A 23150-nucleotide genomic window follows, 5' to 3' on the forward strand; every position below is an offset into this window, starting at 1 on the left:
ATAGTCCATCATACCTTATTGAGGCTATGGCTGAAACTCCATGCACATGAAAACAAACAAACTGGAATTTGAGCATCCAAATGTAATGTAAAATCTTTCAACGCATGTAAAATAAATGCTTAGATGTCCAGCGTCTTGTGTCCCTCCTGTTCCAGATGCACACACAACCACCCTTGCAGGACAGCAGTGAAAATCCACTTTTTAGTAATGAAAAGTAGAGGAAACAAATGCTCTGCTAGCACACCATCCTCTGTGTAGTGCTCTCATATTCACAAACAGAATCAAAGTAGTGAGATAGGAACTAAAAACTTTGCTTTTTCCAGTGAATTGCTCAATAACACAAAGCTAGCAAATCTAACCTTATGCAATTTAGTCAAGTTAAGCTAGGGATGTTTTGTGGGGCACCTCAGAAGCAGCACATAATGCCACCTGGGTATGCAGCACTTTGTTGTCAAAAAAGGCCCTGCAGCTACCTGAGGAAAGAACAGTCTTGAGGAAGTTCAAAGTTATTTTACAACGCTCCTTTGGACTGGTGAAAAGGAAGCTGAGTAAAATACCTGCGTATCATCTGGTGTTTGGCATCTACAGAGTGACAGGTATTACATCTACATCTGCTTCAAGACTCAGTGCTGCTCATCCTGCCTCATAGACTACGATAGTGATATTTTTCACTTTGCATGTGAAAATCTGATGTGTGAAAATACCAGGCAATAAAAGAAAATAAAATGTCTTTAAGACAGGTGACTTTTAAAAATGCGTCTAATATTCTCACCCCTGAAAAATACAAATTTTCAGTAACAGTTCCAGTAAATATGGAGTATAAGGCAAGGTATAGGAAGAAACACATGAGATAAAAGAGAGCACATTTTCAATCATCTGGTTGTTACCACTAAATGTTCATGAATGTGCAAGCGCATAACATATATATGTGAATTTTAATTCACAAATTTGCATACACATGTTCATGTATGCAAGTGTGTATTTATATGTATGTATGTATGCACACACACACACAAATTTAAAATGTAGCAAACATTTTGTTTTTAAAATGTAATTTACATATTGGATTCTTATTTTCCATGTTTAACTCTTGTGTCATAATAAACATAGATGAGAAACTCCTTCAAATCCATCTTTTGTGAGAAGATACAGTAGCACTCTCCACCACAGCTTTGCACTAGTTCTAACCAGTTTATGAAAATCCTTAAGAACACCCTCCCCAAACAGAAGTTTTTACAACATAAACTCCATGTTTCAGTCTGCAATGTCGAAACCTTAATCTCTTAACAATTTTTCCTATCTTTTTGGATTTGCTCAGTTTGCCTTATTGTCACTTATACGAAAGAATCAACAGAAAAAATCTTAAAGAGTGGAATTCAAGCTGTTGCACTTTAGCTAATGTATTCATGAAGACTGGCAATTAAGCATTAATTTATTAAAATGTCAAGAACATTAAAGAGTTGAATCTTGGGTAGTTTATTTCCTACTCCTTTTTCTTAATGAAAAAAGTATCATGGAATTTACTTTAAAGATAGATTATCCTTGAAATTACCAGAATATTCAAGGAAGGACTGGGTTTCAAATTAGTAGCAACATTTAAAGGTGAAAAAAACAAAACCAAAGCCCAAATCACAGCAAAATCTTTTCAAAAGGCATAATGCGTATATATTTCATTGGTGCCTGACTTATTTATTGGGAAAAAGTAAATTTTAAAAAAATATTAAGGAGACTGCATAAATAATCTGGGACAGAACCTCTGCTCTTTGCTGCTGTCTTGATGCTGGGCAGGACCTGAAGTTGCCCACATGTATCCAGCTGGAGGCATGGTCACATTAAAATCCCGCTATGCCTACAAGAATATGGCTGTGCTCCTGCAGCCTGCACTGTGGAGCTGAGCTCAAGTCCCGAGCTCCAGGATTGCTGTCTTCCTGGCATGACACTGGCCAAGACCCTTCTCTCTCCCCACTGTTGCCAGAGAAGAGAATCTTCCTCCCCTGTCCAGGGACAGCAGGTTTACAACAGAGAAAAACCAGGCAGTGACGGACCGTGAAACTGTCATCTGACATCAGCAGAAACTCTTTTAGCAGCCAGTTAATGGGACTGATACCTCTGTAAAATGCAGATGTCAACTCATATGTGAGATTTTTTTCTAGATTTCTAACAAATTAAGTGTGGTCCTTGTTCTGTTCGTTGTAACATCATCATGTTTACTATTTTTTTAAAAATTTTTAAATCACAGTCAACAACATTGGTGTAGGAAACATGCCTATGTTTTTGAAGGTCAGTTTAGGACATGTAGTTGAGCAGTCAGGACATGGAAACTCCCTGCCACCCCATTCTTTGAAGAATTTGGTTATTTAGCATTACAGAGAACTCACCTCTATGCTGAACAGGGCAGTAAAGGGGAATGGAGTGTTATTGTCAGGTCTTTCAGATTTTTTTTTTTTTTTTTCACTTGTCCTTCTGTAAATTGTCCTGAATAACTGTGTTGCACCAGAAAAAAAAAAAAACCCAAAACAATCCAAAACCAAAAAAACTTGAGCAGTTCTCCTTCAGCACAATGTTAAATCAGGATCTGTACAGGTAGCAGAGCAACAACCTTCCTTCTCTAAAACAGTACATGGTCAAAAGAGGAACAGTAGAGAGTATGACAGCAGCTGGTGAAAACTAAAGTGGATTTGTAATTTTCCAGTGAAACAGCATTTTATCTAAAAAGACTGATTTTTTTTTTCACCTGTTAATATGCTTGGTTTTACTCTCTTAGGCAAGGAGGCTTACCTCACTGCAGTTTTTGCTTAGCTGGCAAAGAACTAGCTTAATCTATCCATCTCATGCAACTTAGTAGAAAGTATCTTCTGTAAATTGATTATTTAAATGGACTGCTAAGGTCTTGCCCAAAATCCTTGCTTGGGACAAGCTAAACAGAAAAACATGACACTCTCTAGGTGGTGGAAAAAATGAAGGATTTTATGTACAAAAATGCAACATGATGCCCTTTGTAAGATAAAACCTATTATAATATTTTCACATGACCTAAACATTACATAATTTTATTCCTCCAATTACTGATATTAAAGTATCGTTATATATATCAGGAATTACAGCAAAAGCATTCCGCATCACATTCACTTAAAATTCTGAGCCACTAAGAAAAAAGCAATATCCAGCTTCATTATGCTTAGCTGTGTGTCTCACCTGTATTTCATATGACCACCTCTAATACCGAAAAATTTCTTCAGTATGGAAGCATTTTAGTAACTTGGTCCCTTGGAGCTTAATCCATTCTCCATATTCTCTTATACTTGCATAGCTAATGCACTAGCCATTACAAATAGGGTTTTTTAACAGAAGATGAACTATTTGAATGTTAGCTACATCTAGTTAAGATTAACTTGAGCTTATCATTAACAGAAAAGGCAAACTTCTTTACTAAATAATATCATTGTAATCATTAGGAAACCTACCTTGTGAATTTTAAATAGAACCTCACAGAGGTTATAGATTTTTTCAGCTCGTACCCAGTCTAGTGTGCTTACCTATAACATCAAAAGAAAATATTAATAACACATTCTTTATTCTAAAATCATGTACAGATGATGTCTATTGAATGCTCTAAGCATAGGCACATTAATACATTTAATATCCAGCATTTAGAAAAGACTGTGAATTAGCATTCAATTTTTACAAGAAACAGCATCTACAGGAGTCTCACTATGATTAAAAGGCGTTAAATAATTTCATTGATGTTTTTCCCCATTATTACTAGAGTATGATGGAAACCTCTTATTGTCCCTCTGTGAGAAGTTACATAAGCATATTTAATTTCCAATATGCTAACACAGAGAACTCAGAGTTTCAAATGCAGTCAATCAGCTTCAGGTCTCAATTTAAAAAAATCTTACAATCAACACGCCAAGTTGCATTCCTAAATTTAGATTTGAGTTTATATATACTTGGGCAGCAATATCTTAATAATTTTAAAAACTGAAAAGTACTATGTGACTGCAATATTTGAAATTAAGAAGAATGTCAGCTGTGTGCTTAATAATTAATATGAAAAGACGTATTTTTTGTTTTCTTTTTATTTTGTTACTTTATCCTCCTGTTGACGTGTCAGTCTGTTAAAATTTGACAGTTAGAATATTTGAAGTTTTCCCTAAAATCTATTTCATGATATAATGTGATAAACTGTTTTCCTTCAAAAACAGTACATAGCCTATGTAGTTGAAAGAAAAAAAAAAACAAAAACAAACACCTGCCCATAAGAGGATAGGGGCATACACATTATTTTGATTATATATTTTAGAGCAAAATCCTAGTTCTTGGTGAATGCACAGGAAAGGCTGCATAGACATATGAAGAATTTGACTAAATTGTAACTCTAGGGCTTTTAACCCATGGAAATCAGTGTTTCAGTGGCAACTCTAATGGCAACTTGGATACTTTAAAATACTAGGGCAGATGCAGCTTTTCCTGTTCCCACGTTCCTCCCAAAGGAAGAAAGCAGAAAAATTAAATTTATTTATTTAGGTAAAGTAAAATTCAGTTGCAAAACATCTAGCTTCTGTAGATGAAACTTAACTAGGAAAAAACGATGAAATTCAATAACAGGTTCTTTTTCTCTGTATTCACATTAGCACATGGATCACATATAATAATTAATCTTGTTCCTAATATTTTGCATGAAGATCAACATGATTTTTTAAAAATATATTTTTAAGATTAATTTCTAGGTCTTTATAAATTCAAAACCATTAAGCAAAATAGTAGTAAAATGGTGCAAATCCAAATCCCTACAACACTTAGGAGCAAACTGATGTGACTTCTACTGGTTATTGAATGTTATTTCAGAGAGTGCTGTTGGAGGAGCAATGTGAACTTGGTGTTGGTTTCTTTCTAATCTTATACGGTCTTATGTCGACTCCAATTGAAACTGATGAACATAATTATTGAGTAGACCTCACAGCTATATGTTTCAAAGCAGTGTTTCAAAATGCACCTGAATTCTTTCTTAGTGCGGAAAGCATCCCACCTAAATGAAGATATCAGAGGTATCTAATCTTAACAACCTAATTTAATTCTTAATAATCTAATCTTAATTTCAACAAATTGAGAAAGAAGAAAAAAAGTTTCACTAACTTTAGGTTAGATCTTTAACTTCTAGGTGACTAAATTTAGATGAGATGAATCACCTATTGCAAATGCTACTGAAGACCTCTGGAAGAGAAAGTTCCACCACCACATCTTTTCAGGATATAAAGGGATTTATATTCCAGGGTTCTTCATTTGACAGTTTTTATATTTTAACAATCAAATGAGAAACATCACTCGAATACAATGCATGCAGTAGAATATGTAAAACTATGTTATATACTTAATCTTTCTGTTATATTACAAATAATTTCTCACCATAAATTAAAGCTTAAAACATTGCATATAGCTACCTTTAAAAGTACTTAGTACTAAAGGACCTTTGTGAAATTTAATCTAATATTAACTTTTTTAGCAAGTGTTTTTAAAGCAATTTTAGATATTATCATTGTCCTCCCATCATAAAATGTAGCAGTTTACAGAGTCATACATTTCTGATTTTTAGATTTCTGTTAGTGTTTTCCTTCTAGTAAGGTTGATTCAATATTTTATTTGAGCTTTGCTTTTTAAGTATTGCTAAGAGCAATAACATGAGTTTAGAAAAAACTGAAACTGAGGAATTATAAAGCCTATTTCATAAAGAAATACACATTTAAACACACTCACATTGAGCAAGTACTGCAAATCTTTGCTTAATCCTTATTTACAGGTAAATCTTTTTTAGTTTGATGGCTGTTTTGAAAATAATTAAATAATAGAGGTTTTGGCTCATTACTGCTGATCTTCAAAAAGGATCTTCATGCCTCTTGCAAAATGAGGTTTACAGCCTAGAATGGTGGCTAGTTCATTATTTGGTCTTGAATTTCTTGAAGGGAAAGATTCTTTTCAATCTCAGTTAAAAGTAGGAGAATCCTTAATTCCTGTTAGTGGCTAGACAAGATATAAAAGCATAAGCACCAACTTAATTTGCTGTTCATGAAACTGAGTTTAGTGACACAGGCTATAACCTAAAAGCTGTTGAGACATGACTGAACTTTCATTTGCTCATATTATTTTTTTTTTATTCTTGAAGATTAATTTAAACTGTTGGGGTTTTTTGCTGCTATTAATGATGCTACCACGGACAATCGTGACACTGCTGCGCCATTAAATTCACTCTGAATACTTCAAACTTCTACCCATTATCCTGTGTATCTCTTTCATCCTTTGATTCTCTGTAACCTCTTATGACTTTTTCATCAGAGATAGCTAGTGATGATGATAACTGTCAGCACCTATATAAGCCAAGATTTTCTTTTACTATGTATGTCAGAGAAAAGCTACCATACTTAAAGACAAGAGTGAAATAGTCTGAATATCATAGTGTGTATGGTCATCAGAAGAACACGAATGACATGTTGAGAGCTGTTTTAAGGAGGGGAAACAAATATACTACAAAGGGATACTAGAATCCAAAGAGACAGCTGACATTAGTTATAGTTTCCTCAGAAGAATAGTAGCATGTCTAAATTTAAAATGTTATTGTTATAGACTGAACTGCTTTAAAAAAAAATCACAAATGATCATATACTTCTAGTCAATGAGAAAAGCTGGAAAGAATCAGAAAAGTTCACAAAAGTACAATACTTTTCATTTGCTTTAAAGGAGGTTTCAGTTTGTTGCAGGCTTATCCATCATCACACATTTAATAACTGGGTAATTATAAGTAACTAAGGTAAATGAGGTACTGAAATATATTCCTTAGACAATAAAAAAGTTTTTCTCAAGTCGCCTTGGAATTTGTCATGTAGGTATTCTATACATTGCAATTTCCTGCGTTTATTTTAGCACGACAAGATAATTATTTTTTAGTAAAGGATACGACAAAATGTTTCAAAAAAGATATATTCAGAATGGGTCACTTAGTGGGACATACTTTCATTCATATGAGTTTAGTTTTGATGAAGCGTCAAAAATAGGGTCAAAATACATGAAAGTACCAATTAGCATTCACTAAGCTTCCACTTCAATTCTCGTTTGTCTAATACGTGAATATATAACCACCAGTAGCTGAACGCTATTATTATTATCAGAAGACCAACTCCTTAGCTAACTCAATGCATTATGTGATGTATTGAATACTTGGTTTTGCAGATATTTGGATGTATTAGTCCTTTCAGAAGATTGTAAAATAACACATTTGTAAACTCACAAATAACACTGAGCTAATCACAGAGACAATAAAAATGAACAAAGATAGAAAAATAGGAATCTGCTTACAATTTTAAGTCCATAAGGAGAGACTGAAATAAGTATGTAGAGTTACAAAAGTGCTAAACGTTACAGAAGTAACACTTTTTACTTCATCATGAGTTTCTGTAGGTTCCTTGAGTTTTAAAAACAGGCATTACAGTAGATTTCTGAAAAAAAATAAACCACTAAAATCTAGTTTTACTTAGACCAAGTGAGCTCAGCATCCGTTCAGGCTTATATTCCAAATATACTTAGCTTAAAATGCATGTGTTAATCCTTGAGTGTTCTTAAAAAAGTTATGATTTAAAATATAGAGGAAAATAAAAATTTAAATTAGTTTTGATGCATACATGTAGTAAACAACAAACTGAAAAACAATTACTTCCTAGAAAAGTATTCTGCAATTATAAAATAGTCATAAAATACTTTCATGCCTATTCAGAGATCGGCACTAAAGGATTGACTAGACATGAGAAATAACTATGGGGTGAATGTAAAAGAGAATCACACTTCAAAACTCGAGAAAGTCAAAGGGAACATAACATACTATTTGAATTTCTATGAACATTGAATCTGATTCTAGAAATCTCCAGTGCTCCTCAAAATATTTAAAAAAAAAAAAAGAATATATTTAAAGAGTAAAATTTAAAGAAAAGAAGTCCAAAGTAGTTGTAATAGTTATTAGTGGAATACAAAGAATGCTGCATTATCTGACAATTAAGCAGAAGCATTCAACCCATCCAGAGGTACTAAAAAGGTCTAGGGAAAAGATTAAATACTTTTAGGTCAAGAGTAATTAATTTCACTGGAAAAAATAAGCCAAGTATAATTTTGAAAAATTCTTAAATTATATTTAAAAGGGAAAAAATCAAGAAATATTATTGAGATAAAATGATATAGCAGTATAAGAAGCCTAAAACCATGCAAAACAACTTGAACTCGATGGTACAAAACATACAGTAAAGAGCAGTCAGATCCTAGCAAATATATGAATAAAATAAATAAAGACTTGTGTGTAGTTAGAAATTCCATCAACAGCATTCATGGTCAAGTCTATGCCCTCCAACTCATTGCCACTTCTTTCCTAGTATGTCACACTGACATTATGTATAATGTAAATTACAAATAGAAGTAGTTAGAAATTACATAGCAGTACTCTCTAACATTCAAAGCACTGCTCATGCGCTAAGTATATTATGCAAGCTTTTCTTCTCTGTAATGTTTTTTAAAGGTGGAACTATATTTTTTTTCACATCATTCTTGTATTTATTCCTTTTCTTAAAACTATAAGCAGCATATGCAGTTATTGCCTAGCTGCTTTCATGTAAATCATTTCAGTGTCATTTATTTAATCATGTTGAAAAGGATAGTTTTGTAATTGAACTATAAGACATATAAAAATAATTTGGTTTTGAATGATGATTTTGAATAATGTCTCCCCAGTTTCTTCTAGAATATAAATTCAGGACCTTTTCAAGATCTGAAAATTTTCAGAAATTTATCAGTTGCTTTTATAATATAATAAAGTATTGCTTGTATATTAACATTGACAGAATAATAATTTATATTTGTGCAATGGTGTTTTTCACATGTGCAGTTTTCAGAAATGTGTCACAATTCAAATATAGCAATCTGTACATGAAATCTGTACATTTCTTAAATGCAGTCAGATAAGCCACTTTAGGGATGCAGAAAGACCATTCTCTGTTAATCACACTGTTCTTGATATTTACTTCTATAGTGAATCTTCTACATTTTTGGAAACACCATCTGAGACGTTGTTGAAATGGAATATAAATAGAATATTACTTGTCATAGTGATATCTTTCGTATTATAACATCCACATTTTTCCACAATTTTCTTTATTTTTGCCCATGGGTAACTATGTTTTCCATTCTTATGAAAGCTAGCAGCTGTATTTACATTCATACCATCTTTTACACACAATGAAGTAGAAAAATAGTAGAAATTGTACCAGATCCTTTTATAAGCAGTTGTAAAGTTATGGGTAAGGTCATTCCAACTAAAGATAAATGTATGACTTGTAGGTAATCTACTTTGTGCACACTACATTGATACACTGATATACTACATTTACTCAGTATATAGAAACATCTCTGAAATAAAACATTAAACTTATCTTCTAAAGATCAAGGTTAAACATCTGTATTTTTGTGATAGAATAATCCATTTTTTAATGTTTCATTTAATATAGTAAAAAAAGTCAGTGGGAGTAATGGTAAGAGCAGTACTACAGTATCTCTAAAAACAGTGAAGTAGTGAAAATGCATGGCTTTGTTGGGCACCTGTGTTTCCTGCTACAGAGCTGGGACACGTGACACAGAACCAGTGTCAGAGCACAGTGTGGGTTGGTGGCTCCCTCAGTGGCTCCCTCAGTGTTGTGGGAGCTCCCCTGGGGTCTGGCAGGGCAGGGTCCTCACCAGCCAGGGCCCACCCCATCGCCCTGTAATGGGTTGACCCCATGCAGCAGCTTGGGTGCTTACCCATGCAGCCACTCGCTAACTCCCAGTCTCCCTGCAGTGGGATGGGGGAAAAAATAGGACGAGGAAAATTGTGGGTCAAAATAAAGACAGTTTAATAAGTGATGGAAAGAGGAGAAAGACAGGTGATGCAAAGGTGGTTGCACCTTGCCTACCCCAAGCGGACCAATGCCCAGCTAGTCTCCAAGCAATGGCTACTTTTTTGAAAACCAAATCCCCATTGTTTATTGCTGAGCATGACGTTTTATGGTACATAAGGTATTCAGCCTATTTGGGTCAGCTGTCCTGGTGGTGTCCCCTCCAAACATTTTTCCCACCCTCAGAGTGAGCAGTGTAAGAAACAGAGAAACACTGTGCAAGCAAAACTCAGCAACAGCCAAATCACTGGTGTGTTAACATTGTTTTAGTCACAAATACAAAACCCACTGCCATATGGGCTGCCATGAAGAAAGTTACCTCTATTGCCGCCAGGCCCACTACATACTGCCATATAGGAGCAGGGCAGCACCAGAGACTGGGGCAGCCCCAGCTCTGGGCACCAGGCACCTCCCTGGTGACAGGAATGGGCTAAGGCTGGGCCCGTTGGATGGACTTGGCTCGTTGGGGCCCATGGCTGGGCAGGACAGGAGCTGGAGACTGGCCCTGCTGCATTGCTGGGGCAGGGGCTGATGGCCATGGCGAGGCTGCGATTGGGTCCTGGGCTGTGGGAAGGGTGGAGGGAGCCCCTGGGAAAAGGGCCAGGGACAGTCAGGGCTGGAGGTGTCCTCAGGACATGATAATCATCTTGGAAGTGTGACTTTAGATTCAGATTTGAATTCTGGAGGTGGGTGGCTGCTGGAAACTGCCATTCCTGTTTGGGTTTTTTTTTCCGCTGATATAAAACATCTGAGGAATGATTAAATAACATGAAAACTGGTCAACAGATTTTATGATTTACAGGCTCAGTCACAGTTACTGGTGTATCTGATTACTGGGATGACATAACACGTTGGTCAAAGGGGTCCCTTCTTTGTTCATTTTCTTGAAAAGCCGCTGTTTCTACAAAGAAATCATGCAGAAACAGTGTAGTACTGACAAGTACCATGGTATGAATACTACTAAACATTCATCCTCACTTGTCTGTTCTTAGTAGAGTCCTGAACATGATAAATGAAGCATTTATCCCCAATTAGTATCATGTAGATAGATAGTTTTAATTATATCAAAAATGTTTCTTCGAAAATGGGTCTGAAAACAATAATTAAAATTTATAAAGGAAAAGAATTCATGTGGTATGTTATTTATTTGTTTAATATTTTTGTATTGTTTTTGCATTTTAACTGTAATATAGTAATTAAATAAAATTTTAGTCCTTTGGCTTAACATATAGACAAATAATTTTTAGAGGGAAAAAAAAACCACTTTTCCCAGATGTCTCATTTTAAAAAGAATACTACTGGCTATTTTAAAATACTTGAAGTTAATAGGAATCATTGGATTTAGAATTTCAATCTAGAGAGAGAAAAAATGTTATTGATTGCTTCTCACTGAAGTTCATAAATAAGGTTTGAAGCATATGTACTTCCCAAATGTACTGCAGATGGTACACTGTAAAGGATCAGATTTTTTTCACTGTAAAGGATCACCTGAAGAAACTGGGAGACTGACCACTTTCTGAGCAAAACTGTAAGGAAGCTGTATAATTGAAATCACATTCTAATTCCACATTTTATTCTTTTTGATTTGCTTAACGCGAAGGCTCTTCGGAGAAAAAAGAAAGGATAAAGCAATGCCACGTGGTAAGTATGGGTCATTTTTTAAGACTTTAGAATTCTACAGCTCATCTCTGTTTCATTCTTTTAAATTAATTTTTATTAGTTTTTTTTTCTTACCAAAGTATTAGATAAGTCATCTGCTGTGAAATAGAATTCTCGTTACTAGCTATGTAAACTACCAAAGCAAGATGATGTCATTTGTTCAAACTGTACAATTAGCATTTGATTCCGTGTAACAATTCAATCCTTTGCCTGTGTGCAAACTCCACAAGTATCTACTAATGGTATGGATGGTTTATTTCATGATGTATCTTGTCTTCAAGAAAACAGAGTAACTACCAACTAATATCTACAAAATAGAATAAGGTAAGAAATATTGGGCCTAACCAACCAGAGAAAAATCTGAACTTAATGACTTTAACAGGTAAAACACTCCCTGTTAGGAATTACTTGAACTATTCAGGTACAGTAAGATTTTCAGAGGAACTTGAAAGAGGTTAAATATCTAAAGCTTATTGAAATTCAGTGGCATCTATGCCTTTAACTTCCGAAATCTTGGCTGACAACTTCACTTGGTAAGGAAAAACAAACACAGAAATAACAAATAGGCTTCCATTTATACTGAAATTGTCACTTTTTTTTTTACCGGTGGAGTGCTGAAAATGTAAAAGGATGAACCCTTCAGTGCCAGAAACTTGAATTTGTAGAGCTGAGATGAATCAGTTCCTTCAAGTCTCTCATTTACCCATCCCATATGTATGACCTATAAAAGAAAGTAATTGAAAATTAAAGCTCTATTTTTCAGTGGAGCATGAGATACATCTGAACAGGTCAAGTCTTTCCACAAGAAAGAGCGATCATACTGGAATAGGATGAATCATTCCCTTCTTCATATTTGCCTTCCCACCACTACATCATGCTCTTGAAGTGAAGTCCTTGAAGAGACTTAAATTTACAGTACATCTTGTCTGAAATAGTCACTGTTTTAAAAGCCACGTATCTCAGCAGAGATCAGCAGACTCTCAGGCCAGCAAAAACCCTAGGTGTTCTGAAATAGTTCAGTCAATGGTTTATAAAAAACATGATCCTGTGTTATCCATAGCACAGGCAAAACTTGGACATACTAAAATTACATGTACCTCTATAGAGATACATCTGAACAAATCATGATATTTATCTGAAATCAAACAGCTTTCTGTATGCTCATGTTTGCCACTGTTAAGAAAGTGTCTTTTTCACACGTTGTCTTCCAGAGTTTATATACTTCTTTTATATACACTTTACCTCATGATGATTTATGTTCTTGTAGAATTAAATGTCAAATTCAGTTGTTACACAGCTTTGCTCTAACAGTATTACATGTATTGTATTGTATACATTCTTTACATTTCAGATAAATTAATATTAAGAAAAAATAAAATTAAGCAGTAAGACTGCATGCTTCCTTTTAGTGAGGTAAATGCAAATTTATAAAGGAATAATGCCATAGTGTGGTAGTAGAATATCATGAATGCAGTTACCTACCAAAAATAACAAATGTAAACATTTTAGGCTTCATTTTGCATATATTAAGAGGAATGTACCACCCTTGAAACAGGTACTCAAATCTCTAGTGATCCATCAATCTGAATATAGAGCTATTGCTGATAAGCTTTGCTCATTTTCAATTAAGTCTACACTTACAGAAAATACTGAGTTACATGAGGCAGAAATGTCACGGTACTTGTGAATATACTGAGCCCACAGAGCTTTGTTGGAAGTCAATGGAAACAGCCTAAAGAAGGCATTCATTAACTTGCATGAAAACTTTGGCATCTGTTCTACAGATAGATTTGGGAAAAATGTGATGATCTCAGGAATGCTGAAATTGAAAATTGAAATTGAAAGCCCACTGTGCATACCTGTAGTTACTACCAACAGAGCACAAAAGTGGAAAGAATGGACAGGGAGTAGCTAATAGTACAGATGCATGCTCATACTCTCATATAATGAAAATCTCACATACTGTTTTCTAATTTTGGTTGGGGTTTTTTTTGTTTGTTTGTTTGTTTTGTTGTTTGGGTTTTTTTTTAAAGTATTAATTATGTATCTTACCAATCAACTTATTCAGAAGTAAATAATAAATCATTATGTTGAGCCAGACAATCCTTCTCTATACTCTTTTACCAAGCTCCAGCATTAACATTTACAGGAGGTCTAAGAAACAGCACAATAAATATTGTAGCTTTTCCAGTTCTCACTTTGCTATTGTGTAAATTTAATAACTCTCACCAAAAAATTGTTTCTATATCAGTCAGCAAAGCTTTAGAAACAGAATGTTCAGACACTTCAATACTTCAACAAAATATACTATTGTTGATAATCTACTACAAACTATATTATATAGAGAGTTTATCAGATTGGAAATATAATATCAAATAATACAGATGAAAAGAATAATGCCCAAATCACAGGGCACAAATATTAATAAAGTCATGTTTGCTTACTTGCAGATGGACACCATTTATTAACCTCTCAGTATTAAAATTTTTACTAAAAAAGTAATTTACTGATTAAATTGATAAATGGTAAGCAAAGGATATGGTTCCATATTATGTTCTTTGTTCATTGTCATTATCACCATTTCTTCTTTCAGCAGCACTCACCAAAAAATTTTGGAATTATCCACAGTGTCAAATGGCAAAACTAAGTCACAGATTAAGTCTGCAGGTCATTCATCAAACATCATATATTAAAGCAAACATGACACATTCTGAGAAATATAGCTATATAACTTGTTGAAAACTAAAGATATTAATTTAATTTATTAAAAGAAGGAAAATATGAAGTTCTTAGTTGAAACTCAGGGTAGGATAGTATCAGAAGACTGGAATTCCACTTGTCAAGATTTTTTTTTTCACATCAAAATACACATTTGATTTTCTGTGATTGACAGGAAAAACTAGATTTATCTAGTTGACAGAAACCACAGGTTGGCCTGTAAGCACTTGTTCTAAGTACCAACACTAGTGTAAAAGACAACCATACTCTCTTTGAATAAAATTCTAAATTTAGACAAAAAGGCACTGAACTTCTCTAACTGAAGTAGAATGAGATTTGTTTTTCAATAAAAATGTGCGTTATGCCAAAGTTTTCCATCTGTGAAATGGGAATAATTTACTTATTTTATGGAATTTGTGTGAAGGCCCTATTACTATTGTATTCTTATCCATGGCTGTGAGATGTGATAGGAGTGCCAAATGGTATAGCCTCAACTTAATGTAGCACTTAATCTTCTGGATATTTCTCTTGAGTATACATTCAGCTACAAACACAAGACTGCATTTTCTAATTAACTGCAGACATATTTTTTGAGAATGTGTTCTAAGTGTTTTAGTGTTTTACTGAAATGGAACTTTTTTTTTTTTTTTTTTTTTTTTTTTTTTTTACTGCAGTCACATCATACTGTGACCAGTCTACCTGTGGTAGATCTGAATCAAGAGATGTGGTTTGAACTATACCTTCTCCACTGACAAACAGATTTTTATAATTAACAGATATAAACTCAATTTTAAGCTCTTCTGTATGTTGAAATCTCTTTCAACCTCAGATAGAAAAAATGAATGATACAAAAACACATTCAGTGGACTAGATTTGGGGGAAATGATCTTTCTATTCACTAAATTATAACAACATTGAAGTATCACTCTTGATCTATATGTATTGCAATGTAATATCACCTAATCATTCCAATTCATCAAAGTCTACACAAAACCAAAAAGCAATACTTCAGTTACATTTTGAATACACTGCATTGAATATTACTCTGCTGGATTGAAATGACTAACAAAACCACCAATTCCAGGAAAAAAGAATTTCAAACAGAAAAAAACAAATAATGGATCATCAAAGCAAAGAGAAAGTCTTAGAACCCCTAAAAATAGAACAAGATCCTATGTGTTTCTAAATTTGATTATAATTCCAAAGAGATATCAGAAGCTGATTAGAAGTTCTTCAATTTTAATTTTCTTTAAAACCATTAGTTAGATTTGCATTGTCAACATAATTTGTGGAAGAAGGAAACAATTATATACCTCACAGTAGAAATAAGAAAAAATAGTCTGCTGATTTATATCTTACAAAAGAAAGTACAAACTTATCTGACAAAACTATCTATATATAATTGTTCAATGTAATTTTTTTTTTTTTTAAAGTAAAAACTCTTCCAAAAGTCTTTAAAATCCCAAGATGATGGTTTGTGTTAGCACCATGAAACACTTACCTAAGTATTAAGGGTGCTAGTAAACACAATGTAGCATTTACTGAACCTTTTAAAAGCCACCTGTAAAATGAATGCCTACATTAAGTTGTTCCAATTTTTTTTAAAGATGTGAAAAAGTTCAAATAGCACATTTGTAGATCAATTTAAAATTTGGAGAAGAGTATCTCTGCAGAACAGAGACTGAAGTCTCAGAACATATATACATTTAAGAAAACAAATATAGTAGCTAGAACACAAGCTTTTTGTTTGTTCATTTGTTTTAGAATTTTTCTATGTTCAGGAGAAATGCAAGGGTTGAATTGATGTAAATATGGATTGCTCTGCCAGGTATGAAACACTGAGTGAGATACTTTCTTCGGGAAGAAGCAATAGTCGGGCTAGGTAGCTGAAGAAGGATTGCTACTGGAAGGTAAGTGGTGAGCTCAGTGGGTTTAGAGCTGCATTACCATCATTTGCATGGGTTGGTAATAACAGAATGTCAACCTAAAAAGTAAGTACTAATGAATATGGAAGAAAAAAGGAAAAGTCAAAGCAAAAGATATTTAGGATGAGAAAGAAGTCAATTTAGTAAGACCAAAAATAAAGAAACATGAGAACATGAAAGAAATAAAGAAACATGAGAAACATGAAATTAAAATGAAAAGAACAAAAGGAAGGACACTGTATAAGTATATGAAGAGGGGAAAATCAATGAAAAAATATTCGGGAGGAAAAAACATAAAAGAGGATTCCAAATGTATACTTACCTATAAAGACACAAAGTCCTTAAAAGTAAAGAAGGAAAATAGAATATTTTCCTTTATCAGAATCACTGTTCAACTTATGAATATATTAAAACATAATATAATTATGTATCTTTTTATAGAGATATTAAGTAATCTAAGATATTGTCTTACTTTCTTTACACACATCTTTCTTATTGACTGGTTTATTTAATGGTCATTTAGACCACAGAAATGGAGAAGGAATAATTACTCAGTTTAGCAAAAGTCTATATGGAACAGAAGCAAGTGTAATCAGTAAGAAACTGTTTGTGGTACATAGTAGGCTACTGAGATTTTCATTTGGTTTCTGTACATGGGTGGGAATATTAGTCCAGAGGTAAAAACTGTTCTGTTATTTGGATTGAAACCTGCATTTGAAGTTTTTAGAAGTGTCCATAAGGTATAACAGTACAAAGTGTCCCATTCTCAGCATTGCTTTTCCCACTTTACTCTCATACTGTATAATCAATTTGAGACTGCTGTTTGAAACTGTGTGGAAAATTACCCATACATCTGGAAAATTACCCATACATCATCAAAGTATTATTAAGTTTCTAACATGTTCTAATACACTTTCCAGAAGTTCCTGTAGGAACAAAATGAGCAATGGCACTCATTATGAGGAGATAAAATAAGTCACTAACAAAATGTAATCCAATCATAGCAGATAAATGGAAGTTCTTATTTGCATTTATTGTTTTCCTACAGCAATAAAGCATCTAGATGCTGCAATGACTTGAAACTAAACGTGTGTTACATTTAATAAAGCAATCAGTACATTTTGTATATAGCACTTTTTGTTAGATAGATATGAAAAGTAAATGATGCAAAACACTCCAGAGGGAAATGAAGAAAGAAAATCAAGTAGATCTCTGATGTATGACATGTCAGAACAGATGGGTACACTTATGCAATTAAAGTGGGATAAGGATCTACAAACAGATGCCAGCTTGGTCTGCAAGTTAAGAACCAGTGTCACATCATGAAGCACAATGGAACAATACAAAGTTAAGAAAGCAAAGAGAAGTACATCTTGAGGTAGTTAAAGTAAATTTTTTTGGTCATTTCCAAAGCAAGTGGTAGATTGCATGTTTTGAAAAGTACAGATATTGGAGGGAAGAATAAACCAGTTCTTTCACATACATAATGATTAACTGGAAAAAAAAAAAAAAAAAAAAAAAAGTTTTGATGCTTTACATTAATGGTTTCCATTGTACATGAATTGCTTTCAGTTATGTCTGAATGGCTACTATTAAAACCATAATGCTTTAGAGATGAAGCTACAGAGTAACTTAGAAATGATGCTACTTAAGTGTTTTATGTGTTTCAGCTCAAGAATGAAATTTGTAAGTCCAAGCTGGGCACAGTTTGAATGCCACAAATAGCAACATGTCTCTACTAACCAGAAGGGAACTATGAAGACAAGTATGTATCCGAATTCGTGTATCTTCCCAGGAATTGTCTACCTGTGCAAAATCTGTATTATGAGTCCTTTTGGGTAGTGATAACTGTTTATCCTCTTTGTTTGCTTGTTTTAACAAGGAGGCTTGGAAAATTTGGGCTGATATAATTCACTTTTTCTCACTATAGCTGTCTTGTTCATGCTAGGATCCAAACCACAAAACTCACTCTTGAAGACAGGTACCAGTAAGATGCCTTACGAGTTATGCATTGTTGTATTGTACTATATCAGTAGCACCATTTGTGCAGCAGGAACTAACCAAGCTAAATAAAAGTGGAAAACTCAGGTCCATCACAATTTTTTTCGTCCTGTATGCCTACTTTACTTTTTAGCAATATTACAACAATAGAATACATGTAACAAGCTGTTCTCCTCACCAAATACTTATATTGTTTCTTCTGCAGTTTGGCAAAATAAAAAAAAAAACCAACTTCAGACTACAGCTGTTTATTATAGCTGTTGCAAGAGTCCTCAAAGAAGAAAACTCAGTCTGAAAATTCAATCTCAGTTTCTTTCTACATGTTATCCCCATCAATAAAATGATAATTCTGCTTAAAAATATGTTAACATGATTTTAATTGGAGAATAACCCTAAAGAAGGACTGATCTCATAGTAGTAATCACAGTTCTGTAATACTGAATGGAAAAGCAATGGGTTCTAAAAGCTGTGAAGAGCAGATATCTGTGCAGAAAATTATGTACTCTAAAATCTTTCTTACAATCCACAAGGCAGGAATATACAAAGAAAAGAGAACAAAGAAGAGTTGTTTATATATATATATATATATATATATATAAATATATATATAAATATTCTAACAGTTAAAGGAAGATCAAGAAGGCAGCTTAATCAGAGATGATGATTCTTCACTGAAGACAGAATTGCCTTGTGCCACTCACTGCCAGAGATGCCAAAGATGCAGCTGACCTCTGGAAGATGTGACCAACATATGTAAGAAACATTCTGAAATATATTCTTTTGTCTATTTTTCCTTAAACAGGAATAGGTTTTGTTTGTTTGACACAGTCTAGTGTTTCTACAATTCAATGTTTTAGTGTCTTACAACTTCAAAGAGTAATCAAACACAAACTATTTCGTTAACACAAAAACCCAGGACATACAAATACCGTGAACATACTGTGAATGTATTTGTTTTAAATAGCACACTGAGATTTCATGAAATATGTTCAGAAATGAAACCACAGTTTTAAGAATTCTATTATGTATAGATTTGTTTTGTTGAGTTTGGCAAATCTCTTTACTTTTTTTGTTTGTTGGGTTTTGGGTTTTCTTATCATTAAAATCAGTACAGTAGTAATAGTGCCTCAGAGAGGCACTACACATTAACTGACTGACTAGAGGTTAAAAAGTTTAAGTGCTTTAAAGTGGTACTTATTCTGTTAGAGTAAATTTTTTCAGTGGAAGACCTGATGTCCCAGAAAAAAAACTCTGAAGCAGACAAAGAGAATTTAATTAGGAATTGCATAACTGACTTACCATATAAATAAAGTTAACACAATTACCAAGGAAGATCTCAATTCTTCTCAATTCTCTCTCTACATGGTCTCTTTATGCTTAAAGGAATTTAGTCCTGTACCCTTTCTACAAGTGTCATTTGTAAAATTATAGTCTGTAAGAATCACACTTCTCCAGACTAACAATTAGGATAAAATGATTTTATTGCTATATATTTTTTAAACATTTATCTCTGGTTTTGAGAAAATGAAAAAAAAAAAAAAAAAAAAAGATAAACTGATCTTACAAGAGTATGTGCAGGGTTTCTTTTATTCTGTAGGATGAAGCCAAGCAAACATGTTCATGGCATACCTGGGGCAGCAGTTCTGCTATGAGGAACAATGGGAAAACTCTTCATATTGAAAAGTTCCTCATTTAGAATTAGGATCATATAATTATCAAAAACATAGTGGAAAAGAGACTGCTGAGAAATTTAGTACATCACCCTTTCCAAAATGCAGTACCCATGATACCTATTTTGTTTCTAAAAAATCCTTCCTTCATATCCTAAGGATTTCCAGTAATGGAGACTTCATAATTTCTCTCAACAATCTGCTTTAGCACTTTATTCCTCATGTTAAGCATGAATCTTTTTTGCTGTAACCACAATTTAAGACTTTTTTTGCCCTATGCATTAAAGACTGAAATGATTTTGGCCTTAGACTGAAAGAGTGAAGAAAGCTTATTCAGTCCATAAGCAGAGCAAAAATCTATGAACAAGAATATGTAGCTTGTGTGGCATCATTCCTTGCTTCTTTTCACGTTATTGTCTAAGCACAAAATTATCATTCCTGAATATTTTTTTCATACCTCCCTCTCTGTTCGTCTTTCAACCTGTCCACAGAGGCCATGGAAAACCTCTGGTCAATATCTTTTTGGAAACATAGCACAAAAAAATCAGATGCACTACTCCTGCCAAGCCCTCACAGGAAAAGGAACACAGCATGTCTGGCACTAACTCACTTAGGTACAGCCTGAAATGCTTGCCTCCTTCTCAGAAGCAACAAAGTAGACATGGTTGTTATGGCATGCAGGTAAACGGTCATCTCTGGTCTGATGTTAAACTGACAAGGTAACAATGTGAGAAACTGCTGGACACTGTAAACAATGCAAAGGGAGAAACTGCCTATCTCAAGCCTGCAGCTATACTAATAAAACAATAAGGGGATAAACCAGCAGATATATAAATATATGAAAAGGAAGTGAAGAATGGATGAAGAATGTCAAAAGATAATGAAAAAGGGGTGCTGACGTACAGACAGTGGTGGTGATATCACAGCTTAAGGCTGAAATAACCAAATAATCATGTAAAAATCGGAAAAAAATGAGGGCCAGTGGAGAAGGAATAAAATGGGGGTGGATTCCTTATCTGGGAAGGGGAAAAATGGGGGAAAAAAGGAATATAAGGTAAACCATATGAACGAGTTTTATGGGGGCCTCTGTTAATCAGCCCTATACCTGATTATCACAGGCTGATGTAATAATAAACTATAATGATAAATCATAGCAATGAACATTTGAGCAACTGTTTTTCTTATTATCCCATCCACAAGATGTGTTGTACTATTACAGGAGGAAATTAGATTGGTTGTTGCTATTTATTCTTGACGAATCCTTCAGGGTTGTCATCCATTTGTTATGTTGCAGCTGCATAAAAATATTTTGTTTATTTATTTCAATTTTCTTTCTAGAGATTGAAGTCAAATTGACTAGTCTCTAATTCTCCAACGTTGCTTTCTTTTTCCATTAACAGCCATGATGTTTGCCCTTTCCTAATCTTCTGATATGTCACCTGGCAGACACAAATTCCCTGAAATATCTTGATAATAGCTCTGAGACTACTTTGACCGGTTTTTTAAATACCACCAGGCATTAAAAGCACACGTACTACTGAAACTGCCCTTTGTATTGTAATCTGAGATTTATTGTTTTTTCCTAGCGTATTTGCAATAACCATCTTTTGCAGTTGACCTTTTTAGTGAAGGCTGACCTCTGATATGCTGAGTGGAAGACAAACATTTTCCTTTGTCTTCTTGCTATTAATGCACTTAGAGGGTAATTTTTTGTTACCCATCTATCCCTTGATGGGTTAATCTCAGTCTGTGTCCTGGCCTTCCTGGTACTATCACATGCTATGCTTTTATAATCCTTGTCTCTAGACTTCATTTTCTGTATGATATCCTCTGGAGGTCATTGAAGAGGTCACTGCAAAAGATCAAAACAAACAAGGGAAGACACATCCTAGGAAGCAGTGAAAATCTGTTTTACAGCATCACAAGAAAAAAGATACATACTCTTAATTAATATCTGATCAATATTTCCCTATTTCTACTGAGAATAAACTGTATGGTTTTAGTGGAGGACAGGAAAGGATCATATTAGTCTTAAAAGCATAATAATATACTTCGCAAACAAAATACAAAAACTTGCAAGTAGTTTTTTTTTCTGTACAGAAAGAGAATTGCCTAATTTACTGTTTCATAAAAAATATAGAGCAATCCAGCAGTGTGTACATTTTTGAAAATTGAGTCCCAAATCTAACTGCCTACTGATAACACAGAATCAAGTGCTTTCAAGTCTCTAGAGCACTGTAATAAATTATATCAAGCAGAATCAAAAGTTATAGTATTTGGAGAATGGTTGCTGTAAACATCCTCCACACTCAATAAAATAATGTACAAACTGGCTCAATCCCCCTCTCTCCCTGTGGAGCACCAATATGCTCTAGAAGCACCAAGTGTGTAGCTGCTGTGTGCCTCGTCATCTACACAGGTTCATATACACTTGGAGCCAGATCTTCAGCAGTTGTACTTATTTAATACCATTCAAATTCATGTAGTCCCTGTATATTTGTTAAAACACTGTAGTCCTTGACATGGAGTAACTGGTATGACATGTCCTGGGATAACTAGAACTCTCCAAATATCTCAAAAATCCCAGGGATAGACTAGGATTTAAGCATTGGTGAGAATAATTTATAATAGGCAGTTTAAATGCAGACATGCTGCTTTGGTGGGAGAGGAGAATTTAAAAGTACGGAAGTAGCCAGACCATGCCAATTAGCTTCATGACCTGGTACTGTTTATTTTAACAGTACAAATACATTCATACTAACTACAACTATTACTACCTTTCCTACTACCTCCTTCTGACACTGGATCATAGACACAAGGCAAAGTCCAATTTTTTTTTTTTTAGATTTTCTTTTGGCAAAGAGAAAAAACAGAAGGTTTAGAGCTGGGAACAAGTATCTTTGTCCTTTTACTTTCCAATTTTCTTTAGTTATATGCCCATGGAATTTATCACGTTCTGGAAATTCAGTTTCCAGTAAAACAAGTCAGGGCCAATATGAAAGACAAGGAAGAAAGACAGGTTTAGCAAAGTAATTTTTTTAGGTTCTTGACCCTGAATTCCAGTTTGTTAATGACCTATGAAAACCAGAATCTGAATGAAACCTATCCTGATTCAACCTCGTCCCTTTATGAAAGGTTAAGTTGGACTCTAAAGGTAATGAAGAAAACTTATCACAGGTGATACAGTAATGAAAATCTAAGGACTTGTTTAATTC

At 33.9% G+C, this 23150-nt stretch overlaps 1 protein-coding gene across 1 annotated transcript in view; it reads right to left on the minus strand.

Moving 5' to 3' along the window:
• Window positions 1-23150, minus strand: part of SNTG2 (syntrophin gamma 2) — a 306792-nt gene that overhangs the window by 35050 nt on the left and 248592 nt on the right. Inside the window, exons 12-13 of the mRNA XM_074922311.1 lie at window positions 12226-12342; window positions 3465-3536 (exon numbers count right to left, since the gene is read on the minus strand). Coding sequence (XP_074778412.1) covers window positions 3465-3536; window positions 12226-12342 — 189 coding nt within the window. The remainder of the gene's footprint in view (window positions 1-3464; window positions 3537-12225; window positions 12343-23150) is intronic.

The sequence above is a fragment of the Athene noctua genome, chromosome 1 (genome assembly GCF_965140245.1).
Source record: "Athene noctua chromosome 1, bAthNoc1.hap1.1, whole genome shotgun sequence".
Taxonomy (NCBI): Eukaryota; Metazoa; Chordata; class Aves; order Strigiformes; family Strigidae; genus Athene; species Athene noctua.